This window comes from Drosophila melanogaster, chromosome 2R (genome assembly GCF_000001215.4).
Source record: "Drosophila melanogaster chromosome 2R".
NCBI classification, from domain to species: Eukaryota; Metazoa; Arthropoda; class Insecta; order Diptera; family Drosophilidae; genus Drosophila; species Drosophila melanogaster.
This window is the reverse complement of record NT_033778.4, coordinates 17,783,315-17,804,080: the sequence shown is the minus strand read 5'-3', so window position 1 is coordinate 17,804,080 and position 20,766 is coordinate 17,783,315. Positions and strand designations below refer to the sequence as shown.

Sequence of the window (20,766 nt, the reverse complement as noted above, 5' to 3'; positions counted from 1 at the left end):
AACAACAACAACAACACGAGTTGAGGCTGGGACCAAGAGACTTAGGCTACGTCTGCACAACATACAGGGTGTCCACTGTGAACGAAGGCTTTCAAAAGCAACACTGGCCAGCAGGGTAATGAAATCGTTTAGTTTCAATACATTTGAAATCATTTAAAATGCCTAGCCGTATAGATATAATAAAACTTATTAAAAAAACATGCAGAATGCATTTTAATTTAAAACCGCACGAACTAAATGGATTTTATGCCTACATCTCCAGCAAAATTGTTTAAAAATATTTCTATGAGATTGTCGTTGTCAAATAATATCGAAATAATATCCAATTACCATTTTTCTATTAACTCCATCGAATCAACTTGACGTACTATGTATAAATCTAGCTAAAATATATCTTATAGTTTGGTAATACCATATGTTTTTTAAAAATATCAAGTTTTGAAAAATATTTATTTTTGAAAAGTTTCTACACCCTAGTAGTGCCCAAAAAATGCCCGCTTTTATTGCTCTCTTTATTGGGAATACCAGCTATTGTGATGGAATCTCCCGAAAAAAGGGATCTATAAGCCGAAAACCAAATGGTCAATAGGGTGCTATATTTCTGACGGTGTAATCCCTCCATGAACCGACCAGGGCTACATAGCCTGATGCGTTTATAATTACTTCTTGGTAGGCTAAGTACTACTCACTTTTGGGCCGGGGTGCCTTGAGCTCTTGGGATCAGGATGCGGATTTTGGCACTTGGTGAGGATCTATGGCACTCGAGCACGCTGGAGCAGTGGATCGGATCGGTGGAACTGGAGCTGGATCGTGGACTGGAGTCTGTTTGCTTTGGGAGTCTGCAACCTGGGAGTCTGGAGCTGTAACTGAAATGTGGCTGCTGCTGCTGCTGCTGCTGTTGTTGGTTGCTCCGTTGTTGCTGTTTTGCTGGTGGGTGCACCTTTCGCCACTCTTTGTGCTGTTTTAGTTGTTGTTGTTGTTGTTGTGCGTCTGGGGGCTTTTAGCCTGGCTCTCTGGGCCTTTGGCTTACACAATGCTCTCGGCTGGCTGCTTTTGGCCGCTTCTAATGTGCCACTCTTTGTGGTATGTGGAGCTGTTGTTGTTTCGTTCGCTTGGTGCTGCCTTTGTTGCTGGCGGTTTGTGCATTTTGGCCTAACATTTGATGTTGCTGCTGCTCATATTGCTGCTATTGCTACTGGAGGGCGCAAAAGTTGAGGGGGCGGGTCGGTTCGGGGGCGTTGCGCCTGGCATTTGCGTTTTCAAGCCAATTTGTTGTTGTTTTTTCTATTTTTCTATGAGTATTTTCACTATTTTTTACGCGCTTTCCGCACTAGCATTTGTTATTGCTGCTGGTTCTGGCTGCTGTTATTAATCACTATTTTTATTTTGCATTTTATTATTCGCTGCTCAGCTTTGATGGCGTCTCATTCCAGCTCGCAAGCGCACACACACAGGCACACTTTAAGCTCACGCTCTCCGAGAGACATGCACACGTACACACACACAGATACTCTCGCACTCAACACACACGCACACACACACGAGGTTTTTTTTCGCTTTTTCAGCCTTCTCTTCCTCTTCGTGGCTGAAATTCGTGTGTGTGTTTTATTTAATTTCGAAAAAGTTTAAGCGCGACTTTTTGCTGTTTGTTTGGCGTAGAAACTTTTGGATTTTTCGCAAATATCGCGACACACACGCGCACTCACAGGTAATTTCGATTTGAAACGATTAGTCGGATTTGAAACTATATATTTTCGGTGTATTAACTTGCTGACTTTCCGTGTGCGCGGAAAACTTGTCGTCGCTGTCGCTGGATCTCGGCTCTTGGCTATAATGCCCAAAGAGTCAATTGGAGATTGTTCAACTGTTGAATGTGCTGCTGCCGCCGCTGCTGCCACCTCTGCCGACGTCGTCGTGCAGTTGTATTGGTGGCAAGGTGATGTCTGTGTTCGCGGCGCTGGTTAGAGAGCGCTCGATTATTATTGCTTTTTATGGTTTCATCTCTTTCGTAACTGATATTGAGCGAACGCGGCAGCGACGCCGGCAGCGCAGCGCCACTCAAATTCATTCGAATCGATGATGTTGTCTCTACACTCCCAAACACCCATACAAGTGCGATCTAAAACACAGGTAGCCCAGTGCTTCCATCTGTGTGTGTGTGTGTGGGTGCACCTGCAGAGGCCGAAACGCAGGCAGGTACAAAAGACTTAGGCAACGAACCTTCCACTTCAGCATGCACTTGCGGCGAAGGGAGATGGCAGATCAAAAGAGAGAGAAAGAGAGAGGGCAAGAAAGAGAGCCACAGCCACCCTCGACACGGGCAAACCGCTCCTGCATTTCGTATCTCCCGGACTTTGCGTTTATTTCTGTGCTGCGGCATTGCATTCATCGTCGAAAATTCGAATTCGCTGCTCGGTTCACTCTACTTCGCTTTCGAACTCGCCGCCTTGTTGTTCTGTTTTTGTTGTTGTCATTCGGCTTGTAAACCGCGTGAAAGTGGTAGTGCAATCGGGCATCAGGTAGAGAAACAAACACACACAACAGCGGGAGAGAGGTGGAGAGAAAGACCGAGATCACCGCATGCCAAGAGAAGTCCCTGCAAAAAATTACTGGATACAAAGATGCACTTTCTGAAAACTATTCCGCGGTTAAGCAGTTCAGATAATTAATATAGTTCAACTCTTAATTCTTATATAAAATACTGTTGATAGGTTTCCTATACACAAGCTAAATCACTAAAGCACTTTGTATGATTAAATATTAAAAAAATTTACGAATATTGCATATATTTAACATAAAATCAAATAAATCAACTCGAATTGTTAGCACTGTGAAATGAAGGATTTTTTTCTCCGTGTGGCATACATACGTAAAATAGTTGTGCATGTACCACAATCGAAAACGCCAAGTAGCTGCCGTGCCGCCGCAGCCTCCGCCGCTCTCTGTTCCGTTCTCTCGGCCTGGCTTTCGGTTAACCTCAGTCGGGCTCCTACAACCTCACCTCGCCAGGCGGCGCGGCAATCAGCGCTGTGTCGTGTGGATCGGCGGACGAACCGACGGACGGTGCTTGTGTGCTTTCCGCCATGGTAAAGGGTGACTCCCCCCAGCTTCCTTTCCTCCGAGCTCCCCCCACTTGGATCCCGCACTCACCAATTCACGTTGTTTGTCTTTTGGCGCTGCGCACGCGTGGAACTGTGGTTAAGAACGTAAAGCAGCGGGCGCTAGTTTTCACTGAAGCACTAGACATTCTACGCAATGTAAAATATTTATGTAAAATGCAATTTTACAGTAAATATTTAAAAAGTACATTCATGATGATAAGTAACAATAAATAAAGATAAAATTAAAAATATTTAATGTAATATGTTGAGTTCCAGGAGCCCAATTACAAACACTTGCATCTCAAGTTTGAATTTGAGTTTTATTTTCATTTCGGTTTATTGTTGCAATATATTAAATGTTTAAAACTAAATTTAGGCTTAGTTTAATCCATTTTTTATTTATTGATTTTGCCGTTTTTGCGTTTACACATTAGTTGATTTTCATGTAATAAATTTAATTTGTGGTTTTTAACTGGTCGAAACATTTCACTAATGCTTGATTACGTTTTTGTACATATACCGCTAAGTAGTATATATATGTATGCATGTATCGGTGTGTGTGTTTTGTGTGCGAGTGTGGCGGTGTATATAACTAAAAACAAACAACAATCGCATTAAATGTACTTATATATTTGGTTTTTTTCTTCAAAAAGTCTTATATCTGTCCGTTATGCAAAAGTAAGAAACCGAAGAGAAGCATTCACAAACAAACATTCCATCCCTCCGCGCGTCCCTTTGTCCAGGACATTTTTGTCTAACCTGATTGCCTAAAATTAATGTAACAAACCATGGAAACGTTGATGTTGGTTCTCGGATTCTCACCGATCCGCGGATCTGCCGATCTCATCGAACACTATAATGCAAAGGCGTTTGTCGAATTCTCAATTCCAAGTAGCAGCCTGAGTGACGCGTGAAAGTCAAGTTTCAAAGGACTAGGCGGAGATGTGATTTACCATATGAATCCAGAAATCGGACCTTCGATCGTGTCTAAGCTGTTATAAAAATATAGGAACTTATGCGGGGGTATTCCAAAAATATCTCTATATTAAAGAAAAACTCATTTGGTGTCCTTATGCTGAGCACCTTAAGATTTGAGAATAAGAAAAGTAAGTAACGTTGGCTCGATTGGTGGAAAACAATATTGAAATCATATATGCTTTGAGTAAACTAGATGTTGTTTAATTGCTAGTAAAGTTAATATACTTGTGTTTGCTGTTCTTGTTCATGTCAGAGTGTGATGGATGGGGTTTTGTATCGATAGATGCATTAAAACTAGGCACACCAACTAGCTACGAAAATACATTCCCTGCTCCCCGCAACGAAGGTACACACATTAATATTGTACTTTAAAATATTGTGCCTCGAACACAAACAACCTAAGGTCAAAGGAAACCAACTTAAGATCGAAATAACATTGTTAACTTTTTGCCAGGGCTCGAACCGAAAGTCCTCCTGTTTGTTCTGTGTTTTTCCTTATAAATTTGTTGGTTTTTTTCATATTTTATATTTGTTTTTAGTTTTCAATTCGACAACTTGTTTGCTAAAATTTAAATGTAACCATACTCTTGTGTTTCCTTTTTTTTGTTATTTATAATACTGTTTTTTAATATATGTTTTTTTTTTTGAATGCAGAAAGGGAGCAATGCAAGGAAACTCTTGGAACTTCCGCTTTTCTAACGAAAAACAATTGCATAATACATTTGTAAGTGGATATATTTTGTTGCGAAGTTCTGATTCTTTTTTTCTTATTTGTGTTGGCAGTGATATTGCGAAACGTTCTTCTTTCGACTTGGAAATCAGCTCGACATCGAAATAATATAGTACACGTTAGTTATGCGCTTGTTCCGGTTTGCATTTGGATAAGACTCTATGGGGTGTGTATGGTCTGTTGTGGTCTGGCTCAAAGTACAGCTCAAGATGAGGCTTTGTAAGATTTGCTTAAGAAAGGACTTGATCCTCAATGGGGTTTCATAAGAAAGTAGAAAGTGTTGCCGTCTGCTGTTGTATTTACAAAATGCTTCGATGTCATTACTCGTATGACCTAAAACGATTTCAAAACTAGTCATGTTAAATGTCTCTATATATCCGTATTTATATATATATATAGTGACGTATTTGGGTGGTCCAAACCAGCCACTTCCATTATTTCAAAGAAATCAGTAATGCACTCTAGTAATTTTCCATAACGTATCCCAGCTGCGCAGCATTCGTTTATCTTTGGCAGCGCAGCCGTTCTTGTAAACATCCTAAAGCCTGACCTAAGCAGATTTGACTGCCCTCTTTCAACGCTACCTAATCTTAAGAACCCAAGAGCGAGGCTCTCCCGAAATACAAATATTGTTCAAATACTGAGGCTTCTCCTCAATCCAATTTGCATTTGATTTTTAGTCTTAAGCTGAGATCCAAAGAATAAAGTCGTGAAACTATTTCTCCTAAAAACTATTTTTTATTTCTTGGCGTTGTCCTTAGTCAACTGACGGGACATTAGTTCGACTCATAAATAAAACAACAATTTTACTATATATATATATATATATATATATGCTGGTGTGTTGTATATATAAGTTTATAAAGTTTATGTATGTAATACGTTTAAAAAGATTTTTTGGTTTCTTTCCTTCTTTTTTTTGTAATGTTTTTTTGGAAAAAGTATTTCTGTTACGTTGCGGTTTATGATTACGTTTAAACATACTTATCAGTTAGCGGGTTCCGTAATCTTGGTTTCAATTTGATTAATACGTCTCTTAGATCACTAGTATTACAATGGATGCTATTTGTGTCGCTCGTTTCGTATTAGCTTTCTGGGTATTTTTTTCTTGTTGTTTTTCTTTCTGTTTTTTTGTTTTTTTTTGGTTGTTTTGGAAAATGCTTTCTGTGGTCGAACCTGCTTCTTAGTGAAAACATATTTTGTAATACCTAACTCTTTGGTTAGCTAACGACTAGAACGTAGGAAGAGAAAGGAATCCGATTCACATTGAACGCACGACGTCTGATTCACCGGCCCCAACCAGGATCCTGATTTCGTGGCTGCTCGCAAAATGGTTAAATGGTTCTACTAATGGATACATATTGCTTAGTCGATTGCAGCAGCGATTGGGGCGGAAAATCAGAGATATACCAGTGGAGAGCAACAGCGGAAGTCAACACAGCGCAACTGAATTCGATCCAAATCCAAATCCAAATCCGATCCGGGACATCAAGCCATCCTCTCTAAGTTGGACTATCCGCTTTGGAACCGGCATTCGAGTTGTCTTGCAGTTGAGCTAGTGTCTTGAACTTTTGAGAGTTTAGGAATCTGTTGAAAAAGATACCCCGTTTAAGTATAAATACAGTATCTTTTATTTTTGCCTAAAGAGCACTCACCTCGGATATGAGTCTCTGTGCATCAGTGTGTAGATCTGGATTTGAGCTTCGTCGAAGGTGTGCGTCGTGGGCTCGATCATGTTCCGGTTGACAATCTCGCGGACCCTGGAGTCCAGCGACACCTCCCTGGGCGACAGGATCGAGATGTAGTCCTCGTAGATGAGGCGCGCCTTCTCCTCCACCAACTCTGGGCTATTCTCCTTCTTGAGATCCTCGCAGGCCAGCCAGAATAGGATGTTCTCCTCACTGAATTCGCTGCGCAGGAAGTTCTGGAACACCTTTCGACCAGCTGGGAAAATATTCGGCCAACCACCAATTAGTTTGGATCAAGGTGGCAATTGTCAATGGCTTACCTGTACTTTTCATCAGCTTGTCAAAGCTTTTGCCCCAGCTGCGGATTTCCTCCAGTGTGGGTCTGTAATGTACAAATAAATGTAGTTTTTCCGTGGCTTAAGTTTATTAAGTTGATTGGTGCTCAAACTCACTGCTCGCCATCCAAGAATTCGGCATTTACCAGATCTCGCTTCGTGGGGGCATTTTCATCGGCATTCTTGATGGCCAGACTGTAAAGATAAGAAAAAAGGGAAAAAACAAGGGGGGTTTGCTTGTTAAAAGTCGATTATTTTGATTTTACAACTCATCAATCACCCTTTAAAGTATACTACAATTTTATTCATCGCTGAATTGGCGCTCAGCCTGACTCATTTTTAACTGGCACAAAATAGCATAAATATGTAAGTACAGTAGCCGCTCGATAACGTAAACTTTTAGATAGCGCAAGCTACTGATTAGCATTTTATAAAACACTTGCACCAAACATAGAAACTGAACATAAGCGATTCTACCACATTTTAAGCTAGAGAGTTTAAAAGTTACTCATATATCTGAACGCGATATAAAGATATAATGCCTCGAATAAACACTGTAGATAGGCTAATGGCATATCGGTTTTGGGTTTCGAAGCCCGGAGACAGAGCAACGGAGTACTCGAACTTGACATAAAGCTCTCTTATCTGGACGACAGTTATCAGAGCGACTCGCTGGCCCAATACCTAATCAAAGTCACACAGGCGTACATATACCCCTATACATATATGAATCAAATTAGATGCGGCCAGGGGGGGTTTGAGGCGACATCGGGTGCTCTGAACTGGGTTTTCGGGGCGATATACCCCCAAGTTGTGCACACAAAGGTGCGGACGGGGGGTTGCGAGTTGGCGGCGGGTCGCAAAAGACTTTCGTTTTCATTCACGAAAACATGCAACACTTGGAGGAGTCCGCGGAGGAGCCGCCACATACTTATTTATATTTGATTTGAAAAGTGCCCTCCAGAGAGCTTTTCGCTGCCCGTCGCCTTGCTCACGGAATTGTGAATGAATGCGGGAGAAACTGAGAGAGCGGCACCAGTGCTAAAGAGCGTTTCGTAAGAGAGAAAGCGGAGAAAGTTCGCATGGCGGAGAGAGAAAGAGCTTTTGGATGTTCAGCAGCGTTGCCAGCTGCCAGCAGAAGGCCACCTTTACCGTGTCCATTTCCATTTCAACTTCCCTATCCATATCCATATCCATATCCATGTCAGTGGGCACAGCCATAGCCGAAGCCAAAGCCAAAGCCAAGCAATAGTTAAAGCCAAAGCAATAACCATAGCTGTAACCGTGGCCACATCCATGACAGCACTGCGAGAAACATGGACTAATAATATTTCGACTCTCTTAAAAAAAGGGCTCAAACAGACAACCTTTAAAATGAAATGATTTATAAAATAAAAAAATAAAAAATTTGCAAAAAATTGATATTGAAATAAGTAAAAATAAATAAATTAATTAACAATAACGATGTTAATGTAACCAAAGATTGGTTCATCTGTTATAGTATATCTTGAAAATAAAGCTAACTAGGTAAAATAATTACGTATTTAAAATAATTGCGCATTTAATATTCTATACTTTACAGTCCAATAATACCAATCGATTCTCTCGGTGTATGAATGCATGAGTGTTTCAGGAGGTGCTTACCATTTGGCCCTGTTGTCAGGATGTGGTTGGCAGTGGATGGGTATTGGCACAGGTAGTTGTTTTAATGACCGAACGGTTGAGTCAAGGCAGCGCGGTAACGAGAAAGAAATTGATTTCGTGTCAGAGGATTCGAGCGGTGCACAAATAGGCCACTCGGTGGTGGCCTCCATACTCACCAGGAGCAGGAGCAGCAGCAGCACCAGCAGAAGCAGCAAGGCTTCTGCGACTGCGGACGCTGAAACGTGGTCGCGTTCGACTCCTGCAGCACGTTGGACGTGGAGCCGAGGATTCCCACGCTGCCGCCCACGGTGGGCGATACTCCGCCCAGGCTGCCGCCACCTCCGACGACGCCCCCGCCGCCACCGTTCCCATTGCCATTCCCATTGTTGCCACTATTGTTGGCGGCACTTTGCTGTGAGGATGCAGTCATGCCGCGCAATCGACAGCCACTGGGCAGCTCGGAAACGGTGCAGGACATGCCGCTACCTGCAATAAAGGAACAAATTGAAACGTTAATGAACACTGTGCACGGGATGGAGTGGGGGGAAAGTGTGCTGACAGTTGGGCGAATCACAGTCACACTGCAAAAAATAGCTCTATTAGTCATCTAGAAAGAATTGTTAACCAAGGTGCCCGGAACTTAACTACTTAATTGTCTTGGCTGGTGAGTGTTTGTCTTTTTGGTTTGGATCCCATTAATTTGACAAGATGTCATTCAAAAGATACTGAAACTGATTCATTATATTATAAATATTATTATAAATATTATATTTATATTATAAACATTATATTCATAAATATGTTATTTGAATCTAGTCAAAACACCTTTTAAATAAAATTGTAATATTTGTTCTTTGCATTTATCACAAAGAAACTTTATATGAAATTAAAGATTAAATAGTAAAGAAAACTGTTGAATTATTAAAACATTGATTGTTTGTATATTTAATTTACCAAAACTATCAAAATATAATAAATACATATTCGGGAAAGTGTAATCTGGAGGAGTAGGTCCAACTGCTCCCGATTCGCCTCGTTTTCCGTGTGCACTTACCTGCCCTTTGAAAGTTGAGGTTGACGCTGGCGGAGCTGACGGAGATGGTGGAGGTGGAGATGGTGATGGGTGTTGGGTGGTGAGGTGGTGCTGCCCCAGCTGGCGGACCGCCCACTGCCACTGACCTACCCACTCACCCGCTCGCTTTGGTGCTCTTTTCTTTGCTTCGGCTTCTCTTTCTCGGCTTCCTTGGGGATGTGGGGTATGCAGGGAGACCGTTACGTATTTATGTTTTTGCTAATAATTTTTTATCGAAAGTTCCCACACACTCTCTCTCTCTCTCTCTCTCTCCCTGTGGCGCTCTGTCCTCTCTTTCTCGCTCTGCCCACAGCTGCTGCTCTTGATTTTAGTTTTCGTTTTGTTTTATGTTTTTTTTCCTTCTCCTTAGCTTTTCCTTGGGCGATTTTACAAGCCGAAAAATTCCAGAAATTCTTCAAGATTTTTTCGATAACCTTTTCGAGTAGTAGTTATCCTTATCGTAGGTTCCTGACTTCAAACCTTCGCGTGGGTTTGGTTTCCGTTTTTTTTTCTAGGGGGTCTAGCGTTTCTTTAGAGAGTTGACGGTGCGCGGGTGGCATTTACATATTCCGCTCCGGATTTACGGGCGAAAATCTAGCGATTCAATGGCCCCGTGCACCAAGGGGCACATTTCACAAGCGTTACGAAATTTATGAGCAGCTGGAGCTGCCACCGTAGTTGTTGTTCTGGCCTTTATTTATTTCTTGTGCTAGTCATTACACTGCCATTGTATATGTACATATATATGTAGGCGCCGTTGTGTGCGTGCGTCTGTGCGTGTGTGCGTGAGGAGGGGGTGGGCTGGAGTACCACCACATTGACACGCAACTTGGCTAAGTGGAGCGCATTGTTTGGCCCGTTGGGCGGATGGGGCGTATGCGTGATTTTCTCCACTTGTGCTGATGTTGCTGCAACAGCTGCAACATGTAGGCATCAGCAGCTAATTGCACTTGTTTGTAACTCGAAACGCCAGCGATTTTTGGTCGTTGCACTTATCACAAATCAGCTGCTTGGGTTCTTTTGTTGACCATTGCCTTTAGCCTGGCTATCTATGTATATTATATGTATATTTTGTTTTATTTTCTTGTTGTTGAACCAGCGCTTCCGTTCAGATTTTCACTCAAACACCACACACACGTTTATATTTTCTTTGAGGATTTTTGGGCGAATGGGTGGGCGGGAAAAGGGGGTCGCGTTTGTATGTATGTATGTTTTTGAGGAGCAGCGACGAGTACATACGAATTTTTGCCACTAGAATCGGAATCGAAATGTGTATATTTGTATATATTTTTCTTTTTCGCCCCGAAATTGTTTTGCTTGTGCTTCGATTTTTTTTTTGTGAATTTCTTTACGATTTTTTTCGTTGACTGTTGAGAATGTGTGTGTGTGTATGAATACGAATTGGGGGAAACTGCAATTTTCGTGGTCACTGGACTGCCTGGACTGGCATTTTCACATTTTCACATTTCGCCCTCGGCCATATTTTATTATATTCCTTCGTGCTCGGTGCCCCCGCAATGGCAGCCAATTCCCATTCGATTTCTGCGCTCTGCGATTTTGGCTGCTCAGCACCAGCAGCACCCAGAAGCTGAAGCCAAAATCCTCGACGGGTCGATTCGAGCGTTTCGAGATTCTCTCCGCTCGGGCAAAGGCAGGCGACTGATTTCCAAGCAGTGCCGTGTCGCCAGCTCTTGATTTTGATTTTCCAATGCGCGCGCTCCTCCCGAGGAACGCAAGATAACGGCGAGTGGAAAGTGGGCAGCCGGGGGAGGGCTCCATAGGTGGACTGAGCGAAAAGCTTTGTGGAATTGCTATACAGTTAGAATTCCTGGTACACACAGGAGAGGGACTGACAGGCGGAGAGCGCGAGAGAACGGACGGTAAGACATGTGCGCGAGTCGGAAAAAGAGAATAAAGCTCGGGACTCTTCGCCCCACTGGAATTTACCGCAAAGCTTTGGGGCCAGAACTTATAAACTTTCGGCAGGGTTGCACTTACATTTTGATTTTGGGATCCCGTTGATTTCGAAAACCGTTGTTTTTAAAATGTTCGAATGAAATGGTTATATGAAATACTTTACTTTTCATAAAAATTAATATATTTTTTATTTACTATTGAAATTTCACAAAACTTTCGGAAACTAAAAGAAACTTTCTTGGGGTTTGTACACCTAAATTACGTGTATAGTCGGATGGTACTGTCCGCGCCCGTGGAGAAGACCCATGGCTGCACCGGATGCCAGTTAACATCCAGCACACCAAACTCATCGCGTTTCTCGTGTGTTTGCAGCTTCTTGAGAGGCACAATCAAAGGGTTTTGCAGCAGGTCACTAAAAAAAAGTTTGGAGAAATTCGTAATTAACCTTGGGCAATGTTGATTTATAGCCACTTACTTATAGACCATGCCATGGGAGACGATCACAGCCTGGTCATCGCTGCCGGAAGCAAAGAGCGGATATCGAAGATGGAAAGCAACACTGCGAACTGCATTGCGATGGAGTCGCATGGTCTGGTAGGGCTTTGTGGACAGATCCAAATCGAACCAGAGCATCTTTTTGTCATAGGTGGACACCAGCAGATTGTCGCCCTTGGGATGAATAGACATGCCCGATATCCATTTGGAGTTGGTCAGCAGCTTCTTGACAAGCTCTTGTTTGACCAGATCATAAATGCGAATGTTGTGTTGCGTCTGTAAAGAAAAAACAGAATTCAATAAGACATACTAACAAAAGAAAATTAACCCACTTACCGCCACAAAGAAGCAGGGCTTCACCGGATGGAAGAGCACGAATTGGATGAGACCCTTGCTCTTGGAGAATGGAATCTGTGAGCGCCGCTTGGACAACTGATGAATTAAAGCCGAGCGGTTAGCACCTTCGGGCATCACTGTGGCCAAGTAGTCACCACGACCGTGCCAGGTCACCTGTCGGATGGGTTTGAAGTGGGTAATCACTACGCGGACGCCCTTCTCCTGCTCATCAGCTTCCGCATTTGACCATTGCACCGCCGTCTTGATGCGTTCACTTTCAATGACATCCTGACTGGGCGCCTCAGCCAAGAGATCGTCGGTCTTCTTCACCAGCACCTTATCGCCCACTTTAGGATTGACGAGCAGCAAGCGATTGCCAGTGGCCACCGCAATAATAGACAGCTTGGGATTTGGACACCAAGCCACACAGCGTACCACTTCGTCGGTCTCGATTGTGCGAATGCAACGACCTGTTGCAATTTCCCAAACTGTGAGGTGAGATGGATTAGTAAGAAGATATCTAAAAGGTTGTCAATTAAATTAGTACTTACTCTTGACGGTTTTATCATCCGAACCGGAGACGAGGTACTCTCCCTTGGGCTCCACACTAACAGACCGCACCAGATCGGTGTGGCCACGGTAAACCATACTCTCCACCGTGGGAAAGGGTTGCAGGTCACGCGGCGAGGGCAACTTGGGGATAAGGTACTCGGCATCGATGTTCAGCTTGACACGCTTTGCACGGGGACACAGGTAAAGATCCAGGCAACGAAGGAAACGCTCCCGAAGGTATCTCGAGTATGCGGGCACCTCCCTCAGCGACTTGAACTTCTGTGGCATGAAGTGCAGCTTGCGCTTGTGTGGCTCGTCCTTTAGTTTAAGCCACTCCTTGGTCTCCTTGGCATCGAAAAGATACTCTGGCGGTGGATTGTAGGACTCGGCATGACCGGGAAGGTCGCGTTTGGGCGCAGAGACTGGATCGTGGATGCGGCGCATGTGTTCCCGACTGGTGTCCGTTTCCCACAGCATGTAGAACTTGGGACCGCGCTTGGCCTGCTTCTCGCGTTCCACTTCCTCAGTGGTCTTCATCCAGCCCATTTTGAGGGCGTGCACCATGCGAGAGACGCGCTTTTTCTCGGAAACTGAGGGCAGGAAAGAGCGTTTGTGGTCGGGTACGTTCTTGATGGGCATCTTTTCCACCTCCGATGTGAACCATTCGATCCAGGGCTCATACTCTTCGTGATCCTTGTTGGGTATGCGACCCGAAACGATGCGCTTGATCAGAGCAATGTCCTCGTCTGTTAGGCGCACATCCTGACCGGTAAGTGGATCCTTGACGGTACGCCAAAAGTCTGGGTCCTCGATCTTACGCAGGAACTCATCAATTTGATCTCCTTGTGGTGGTTTAATAATCTTCTTGGCATCCCAGTCGTAACCGATGTGCTTGTATTCGTCGTACCAGTGCATGGGTATGTTGCCTACAGTATTTCTTATGTCCTCCTCGTCGGAGGTATCTGAATCCTGATACTCAGGCTTCGAGCTATCCCGTTTCGGGAGCTCTGCTGTAAGGGCTTTTTTAGACGCGGCACCGCTTCCACTGGGCTTATCGTCTGTTTGCTTTGACTTGGAATCCTTCTCCTCATCTTCCACTTCCTCTCCATCAGTGCTTTCCTCCTCTTCATTATCCTCTTCATCACTACTTTCTTCATCTTCCTCAGCTGATGAAGATTGCTTTCTGCCCAAGTAGTTGCCCTCCTCATCGCTCTCGAACTGCAGTTCCTCACTGGAATCCGAGTGGTATTCCTGGTCTATGCCCTCGTCATCTGTTGAATCTTCGCCGGGATCTTTTACAGCTTGCAGCAGGTCCTTAAAGAGCACAAACACACATGCAGGTCATTTTGAAATGACTTTTTATATCACTGTCAATGGGTCTTACCTCCTCCTCCTCCTCGTTTTCGGAAGCCTCGGAACTGGCCACCACTTCATTTGTGGGTTCCGAATCCTTTCCTCTGCGTTTCAGAGCTAGTTTTTTGGTCATTTTGAGGTAAAAACAAAACTAACGCGGCGCACGTGTTGCAGTCAGCGATAGCGATGGGAATCGCCTGAAACGGTTGCCTATCGATTGGCTTGCCGCCACTGCTGCTGGTAATCGGTTACAAATCCATTTGGAAACAGCAACCCTTTTATTTTCATTTGTTACCTCTCTTAAAATATACATCTATAATAAATACTTTCCAATAAAGATTTATTTAGTATTAAACATAATATTACAGCCGTTGCAAGTTGCAAAATCAAGACAAAGTTATACATGACCAATGTATATGTATACCAATTGCAGCGCCGTTGCGAGCAAGTCTGCAAAATACCCTAACGCTAATTGGAAGATTCTTCAACGAACCATTTTCAGCGAAATTCGCAGACTTACGTGCGGATTTTTTTGGGCCAGTGCGAAAACCAAAGGTGACACCCCGCAACTGGAGCACTAGGAGCTCACCAACAACGAAACACCGGCGGCTGAACGAGAGTATTACATATCCGGAAGACAAAACCATCGATTTGCAGCTCACACAAGGGCAAACAAAAGTGCACACGCACACATTGGCAAGGTGGCCCCCTCCTCTTTCCGTTCCACACACACCTACGCACACACCAGCATAAGAGAACCCACACATAGACATCACGATGACTGCGCCGCGACGCCTGCGAAAAGAATTGAGCGATTTGCAGGGCAACGCACTGAAGTCCTTCCGGGACATTAAGGCGGACGATGACAACCTGCTGCGCTGGACGGGATTGATTGTCCCGGACAATCCGCCGTACAACAAGGGCGCCTTCCGCATCGAGATCAACTTTCCGGCGGAGTATCCTTTCAAGCCGCCCAAGATTAACTTTAAGACACGCATCTACCATCCAAACATCGATGAGAAGGGCCAGGTGTGCTTGCCCATTATCAGTACGGAGAACTGGAAACCGGCCACACGCACCGACCAGGTCGTGCAGGCACTGGTGGACTTAATCAACGACCCTGAGCCGGAGCATCCGCTGCGGGCGGAGTTGGCCGAGGAGTTTCTTAAGGATCGCAAAAAATTCGTGAAAAACGCCGAGGACTACACCAAGAAGCACAGCGAAAAACGTCCGGCCGACTAGCGGATAGGCGGAGGTAGAGCTGGAGGAGGTGGGCCAGTCCACAACCCATGTGTACCCTTACCCCTTAGTCTTGTGATTTTTCTGTTAGTTATTTAATTTTCATTCTTGATCCATGAAAAACTATCCTCAGAAAACATTTAAGCAGATATTTCCCCGGCAGAGTACCTAGTTTTGTAAAAGTAGCACTGTAATTTGATGCAAGTGAGAAATACATGTTCGTTATGTTAAAATACAGCTGCCGACTCTTGGATGGAACCGACATCTGAGTTGGATGTCGGAGCTACGGGCATGGGAAATGATTCCTCGCCCAACATGCTACGGAAGCAGGTCATTACAATGCTGTTGTTGTGCTGAATGAGGGCCTTGCTGAACTGGTTCTTCTGCAGCTCCTTAATGTCCAGCAGGCTGTGAATGGCCCCCGCCTGCTCGTCCTTAAGAAGTTCCAGCACCTGTTCCAAGGCACTGTTAGCCGTATCTTTTAGCTTACTCAACGTGAGAGTTTGCGCTTGATTGCTATTAAAACAACAATCCTGATAAACGCTCTCTATGAGAAATAAGAGCAGCGACGCCGCGTAATGGGTGAGAAACAGGAACTTGTGGAAGACAATGCTGTCGGGCTTCAATTTCTTTACTTCTTCCAGGAGATCAATGAAAAAGCGCTGCTGGGCGGTGTGGAATGCCTCGTCTTCTGTTGGTGGCAGGTAGCATAGTGTCTTGCTTTCCAACTGGCACTTTGGCGCAGACTGCCAGACAGGGTCGAGTTCAAATGTGTCCAGGATGCGAAGGCGCAGAATGAGTATTGGTTCCGAGGCAAACATGCTGCTTTGCAGGCTCTGAACAGGTGCTCCTCGTGAAATGTGAAGATTCAAGGGTGCCGTTCTGTTCTTAACGTATGAATACGGTGTTCTATTGTTAAGACACTTCTCCAGTTGATTAAATTCCCGACGCAAGCAGTAAATCTGCTTGAGAAGGTCACCGTGTTTCAAGGACTCCCTTTCTGTGTAGGAACCGCCATAGACAGGCACTTGGAATCCCAGAGCCTTACTGGTGGCCTCCTTGTCCACGATGCACAGGCTATCTTCTAATGGCTTCACTTTGTATAGACTGTAGTAGGTGTTCGCGACAAGACTGCGCAGGTGATGAAGATGTCTCAGATAATGACGATCATTGGACTCGTAGGCATAGATACTGCCCTCGATGGCATCCGTTTGAAGCTTCATGTACATACGGCAGGCGATCTCGTGCTGCATGAGAAAGTCGTGGGGAATCTGGAACTTGGCAAACAGTGGCATTACCAATGTGTCATTCGGCTGAGCAAGCTTGCTCTTTATCTCCTCTAGCAAACGAGGCAAGTCGGGATGGTCCTTGTTGTAGTTCAGGCAGATAACATACACTTCCGAATTTCCCCGCTTGGAAGTAGCCGGCTTAAAGATGTGTACCTCCTCAAAGATGCAATTGAGTGTATAAAGTAGAGATACACTGCAAGCCTCGAAGAGGGTAAACATCTTCACTAGGAAGTTACCGCCACTTGAGAGAATTCTTAAGGCACTGAGTACTTCAGCAAAGAAAAGGCGAACCACTATCTCTTCCTGGCAATCAGGCTGTGCGGCACAATCGATGGAACCATCGGCAGTGACAAGATCCACCTGTCCCTGGAACTCCACCTCACAACGTTCCACCAGGTGGTCAATGTTGGCCACATCTAGTAGATTTCCAGTTAGATCTTTGTGAAAGAACCAGTTGTCCAGCGTGTGGACGATGAACCTGTCATCGCTGATCATCTGGTTTATAGCATTGCCTTCATAGTACGGATTCAAAGTAGTTGAGCGCCAGCGCCATTTAATCTGGAAAAAAGAGTTCCGTTCTCGTATCTCTCAAGGATGACTTGATAACTCACCTCATCCTTTTCATATTTGCTATGAAGGTAATGATTCAGAGATGCTATGAAGGCACCGGGTGCCTCGCAGAGATGCATACTGTTGACAGCCGGCTTCGTGACCAATGGATAACGATGCAGGCACTCGAACAACTTGCACCATGCCACAGTTACAAATTCGGCCTTCGTGTCGTTTTTCAGGCGCCAGGACACCTCGCCAGAAGGGTCACGCCTGTTGGTGTGAGCACTCCATTCCTGCACGCCATAGTCATTGAGTTTGCTTTTAACCGCATTCAGCTGCTCGCGCAGTCCCTGCAGCGCCTCGAACTGGTAGAACTCACTGAAGAGAGCCTGATCCGGTGGCGGCAACTGCCAGGATTTGTTTCCTTTCGGCTTCTGATAGTGGAACTTCTTCTCGAAGAGCTGCTCCACTTCGGAAGGCCGGATGGACTGATAGTCCGTCTGTAAAGTGTGAAATGTAATGACTGACTTGTAGGATGTAGCATCCTTTACTCACCATTGGGTGTGGCTTTCCCTGCGGAGACGAACGAAAGCTCATTCCGGCTAAATTTAAATGCGAGGCGTCAAAAACAAAGCGATCTGCGACACAATAGAGATGGAAAAAGCTCAAAGCGATCCATCGCCTAAATCTTAGCGACGGTAACTAAAAATCGCAAACGTTATCGATTAAGCTATCAAATTTAAATTGATTTTCCGGGCTGCAATGAATAATTATTTTATATCTCTAATGCAATATTATAGCTAATTCGTAGATGCAGAAGATTTGGCTAGACGTTTCCATAGCTTGTATCTGAAGATGAATGGAATAAGAACAAAAGCCATCAAGAATTCCATCTTGTTTAAAAGTTAAAGGTTGAAAAATAACTTCAGCCAATATGTTAAATGCAATTGTTTTTTTTTTTTGCCGCATATTTCTTTTAAAAATGTTTCTTAATTCTAGGTATTTTTCGACTAATTCCCTTTATCAAAAGAACAAAATCGCTATCTCCTGTAGAAATGTAACTTCCTTTCCACCTTCGACGGCGATGATCGTCAAAGGCATTTCCCGTAGATGCCCGATGGTGGAAACGTGGAAACTGATTTCTTTGATTCTATGGAACTATCCATTTAGAAAGCGCACGGCAGGCGACAAATAAGGTGCCTGCAAAGTGTGCGGTTACGAAACTATTGGTCATCATCCGTTAGTGATTCGATTGTGCATACTAATATTTCATTAAAATCTTATTTTATTGATGCGGATAGCCCAAGTACGGAAGTTGGAGAAATTGTCGGAAAGTTACATATACATACATATAAACTTACACTCCCAATCGGAATGTGGTTATGTCTTGGGGTCTCGGAATTTCAGCATCGACCATCGTGGCCAATGGGTTTACTTAATACGCGCATGCCTTGCCGACTTTATGGCCATTTGAAACGTGAGTCGTGTTTTTATGAATAATAATAACGATATTCAAATTATGAGTTTCCAATGCTGACAAAAGAAAAAGGATCGCATTGGCTACCGCAGGGGCATCACTCTTCCCTTGGAACTCGACATCGGTCTTGAGTAACGTTCTCCGCCTTTATATACATATATATATATATATATATATATATGCACATAGCTCCCTCTCATATACAAATAGCAGTCGTAGCATATGTGTACGTACATATAGGTGTAAGTACCCAGGCCGGTATATTTGTGCCCAGTTTGTATATAGAAGAGTCCGGCACGTGACTGTTTTGTATAATCGCGCATAAATATCTGTAATGTAATGCCTATAGATAATGGTTCACAGCGACGGAGCAACAAAGTTCTGTAGTTACTTCGGCTTAATCGTCCCGGCAAGATCTATGTATGTATCTTCGTACTCCTTGGACATCTTCAATAGCTTCGAGCGGAAGTAGCAATCGCTGCGCATGCGCCGTGTTTGGCGTTGAATGGTGGCCATGGCCAATGCATTTTTGGGGCCCCCCGATGGCGAACCGACAAATTCCAATTCCGAAACGACAACGACTGGTACGTGGACACGGCTATTGTTGGCCACAAAATTTTATTTCATTTCATATTTTTCTCAAAAGGGAGTTCATTAATATTCCGGGCAGACGGCGTTGCGCTAAAAAGCGGCTTAGCCTGGCCGGGCACAGCTCCATGTATCTACGTCTCCGGCCCTCCACCCTTTTTTATTCCCCCATTGGCTGGGCTGGCTACCTGTCGCCATGCACAGGTAAGCCTGTACTGGTACAGGTATCACCCCCACACTGCGACGGTGTGCGTGAGCTGGCAACGGACCGCAATCCCCGTTCATTCTCCATGTGTGAGTGTCAAATGCCAACTAATTGAAACTTCTTCAATTGCCGAGGTGTGGTGCTGAGCTCGCCGCTCGGCTTCGGAATCAGTTGCCAATTAGTCTCCACCGCTGACGGATTACACTTGCCATCGTCTGGGAGTCCAGCGCTCCAAGCCCGTCATCTATTCCAACAGCAGCATATACAGTATAATTCGCTTAGCTGCATCGATAGTTAGCTGCATCGGCAAGATATCTGCATTATTTTTCCATTTTTTTGTGTGAATAGAAAATAGAAAATAGAAAAAAAAAAATTAAGTTAGCTGCATTTTTAAGTTACCTGCATCGAGGCATTGTGCAAAGTACTCGAGGCAGCTAAGCGAATTATTCTGTATACACATATGTACGATGTAGGCACACAAAACTTGTTAAGTGCTTTTCAAAACAACAAGCCTTTCATTGATAAAAGCCATTGGATAACAAGCGAGTAATAGACGAGCATTTGTGACCAGTGAGAATGTTTCGGTGAATTGTGAACCAAAACGGTTGGGGTTTCGTCCATGTCGGATCGATCGTATATCAACTCCGTTGGTAAATTGGCAAGATGTCGGCATAGCTGACGTTGAAAAGCGATTTTGAAGAGCGCTATGCTGCATCTAGTCAGTTGTTCAATGGAACAGTCAGCGAGATCGAACAGAACAGTAGTGGAGTTTTAAGCTCCATCGTAATCTCTTTTTTTTGCAGATATATAATCATAAAATATCTGAAGGGATATTAAAACATTTATCGATTGGAATATTCGCAAAATGTGGAACAGTTTTTGCATTTTAAAAAACCGTTTTTCGAATGTTATAAGCAAAAGCAGTAAATTTACGAAGTATTTTTATTTAATAAATATCTTTTAATACAGTATAATTCGCTTAGCTGCCTCGAGTACTTTGCACAATGCCTCGATGCAGGTAACTTAAAAATGCAGCTAACTTAATTTTTTTTTTTTAAGGAAAAATAAAGAATTTATTTCTTTATAACAATGTTAAACATAAAAGGAACTGATAATTTCATTCTTAATGATAAGTAAGATCGACATATAAATTTAAGTGATGGTGAATTGATTAAAACACTTTTTAAAACTAACTTAAAAATAGTCAGTAATTTT

The 20,766-nt window shown here is 43.8% G+C and overlaps 5 protein-coding genes and 2 non-coding genes across 17 annotated transcripts in view, besides 3 other annotated features; 3 read left to right on the top strand and 4 right to left on the bottom strand.

Moving 5' to 3' along the window:
• The window catches only part of grh (grainy head), a 41,689-nt gene extending 38,740 nt beyond the window's left edge, over nucleotides 1-2,949 (bottom strand). For 3 of the 5 annotated variants that reach the window (NM_057496.5, NM_057494.4, NM_057495.4), the window contains exon 1: nucleotides 690-1,214. The gene's annotated coding sequence lies outside the window, so the exon portion shown is untranslated. Of the gene's footprint in view, nucleotides 1-689; nucleotides 2,597-2,869 lie in introns of those variants that run through there. The other 2 variants (NM_001299622.1, NM_057497.4) reach the window with 2 other exon arrangements.
• Nucleotides 2,157-8,195, top strand: asRNA:CR45270 (antisense RNA:CR45270). Of its 6 annotated transcripts, none has more exons than NR_167786.1 (1): nucleotides 2,157-8,195. The 6 variants fall into 6 exon arrangements; NR_167785.1 differs by having other exon boundaries at nucleotides 2,157-5,188; NR_124603.1 differs by having other exon boundaries at nucleotides 2,374-3,396.
• On the bottom strand, nucleotides 3,404-11,211 carry Dhit (Double hit). 2 transcript variants are annotated; one of them, NM_001299621.1, is made up of 7 exons: nucleotides 9,531-11,211; nucleotides 8,653-8,962; nucleotides 6,950-7,027; nucleotides 6,818-6,879; nucleotides 6,465-6,753; nucleotides 5,794-6,396; nucleotides 3,404-5,142 (listed from the first exon to the last, which is right to left on the bottom strand). In NM_001299621.1, exons 2-6 carry the CDS (start codon nucleotides 8,952-8,954, stop codon nucleotides 6,312-6,314), a joined length of 816 nt encoding a protein of 271 aa, NP_001286550.1. In that variant the 5' UTR covers nucleotides 8,955-8,962; nucleotides 9,531-11,211; the 3' UTR covers nucleotides 3,404-5,142; nucleotides 5,794-6,311. The 2 variants fall into 2 exon arrangements, with proteins under 2 accessions (NP_001286550.1, NP_611271.3); NM_137427.4 differs by lacking the exon at nucleotides 3,404-5,142 and adding an exon at nucleotides 8,477-8,485 and having other exon boundaries at nucleotides 5,953-6,396.
• Nucleotides 5,207-5,620: a mobile genetic element.
• Nucleotides 11,212-11,632: 421 nt separating the features above from the next.
• Nucleotides 11,633-14,402, bottom strand: CG5033 (uncharacterized protein). Its single transcript, NM_137426.4, has 5 exons — nucleotides 14,233-14,402; nucleotides 12,848-14,162; nucleotides 12,297-12,784; nucleotides 11,941-12,236; nucleotides 11,633-11,877 (listed from the first exon to the last, which is right to left on the bottom strand). The coding sequence occupies exons 1-5, from the start codon at nucleotides 14,332-14,334 to the stop codon at nucleotides 11,724-11,726; spliced, it is 2,355 nt and encodes a 784-aa protein (NP_611270.1). The 5' UTR covers nucleotides 14,335-14,402; the 3' UTR covers nucleotides 11,633-11,723.
• A 268-nt stretch (nucleotides 14,403-14,670) lies between these two features.
• Nucleotides 14,671-15,669, top strand: Ubc10 (Ubiquitin conjugating enzyme 10). Its single transcript, NM_058066.4, has one exon. It carries the CDS (start codon nucleotides 14,979-14,981, stop codon nucleotides 15,441-15,443), a length of 465 nt encoding a protein of 154 aa, NP_477414.1. The 5' UTR covers nucleotides 14,671-14,978; the 3' UTR covers nucleotides 15,444-15,669.
• Nucleotides 15,525-17,946, bottom strand: aft (adrift). The gene is made up of 3 exons (NM_058065.3): nucleotides 17,837-17,946; nucleotides 17,341-17,781; nucleotides 15,525-17,287 (listed from the first exon to the last, which is right to left on the bottom strand). The coding sequence occupies exons 1-3, from the start codon at nucleotides 17,876-17,878 to the stop codon at nucleotides 15,668-15,670; spliced, it is 2,103 nt and encodes a 700-aa protein (NP_477413.1). The 5' UTR covers nucleotides 17,879-17,946; the 3' UTR covers nucleotides 15,525-15,667.
• Nucleotides 17,947-19,816: 1,870 nt separating this feature from the next.
• Nucleotides 19,817-20,002: a mobile genetic element.
• Nucleotides 20,003-20,194: 192 nt separating this feature from the next.
• On the top strand, nucleotides 20,195-20,286 carry mir-31a (mir-31a stem loop). The gene has a single exon (NR_048136.1). It is a non-coding gene; the product is annotated as a mir-31a precursor RNA (primary transcript).
• A 231-nt stretch (nucleotides 20,287-20,517) lies between these two features.
• Nucleotides 20,518-20,766: part of a mobile genetic element that runs on past the window's edge.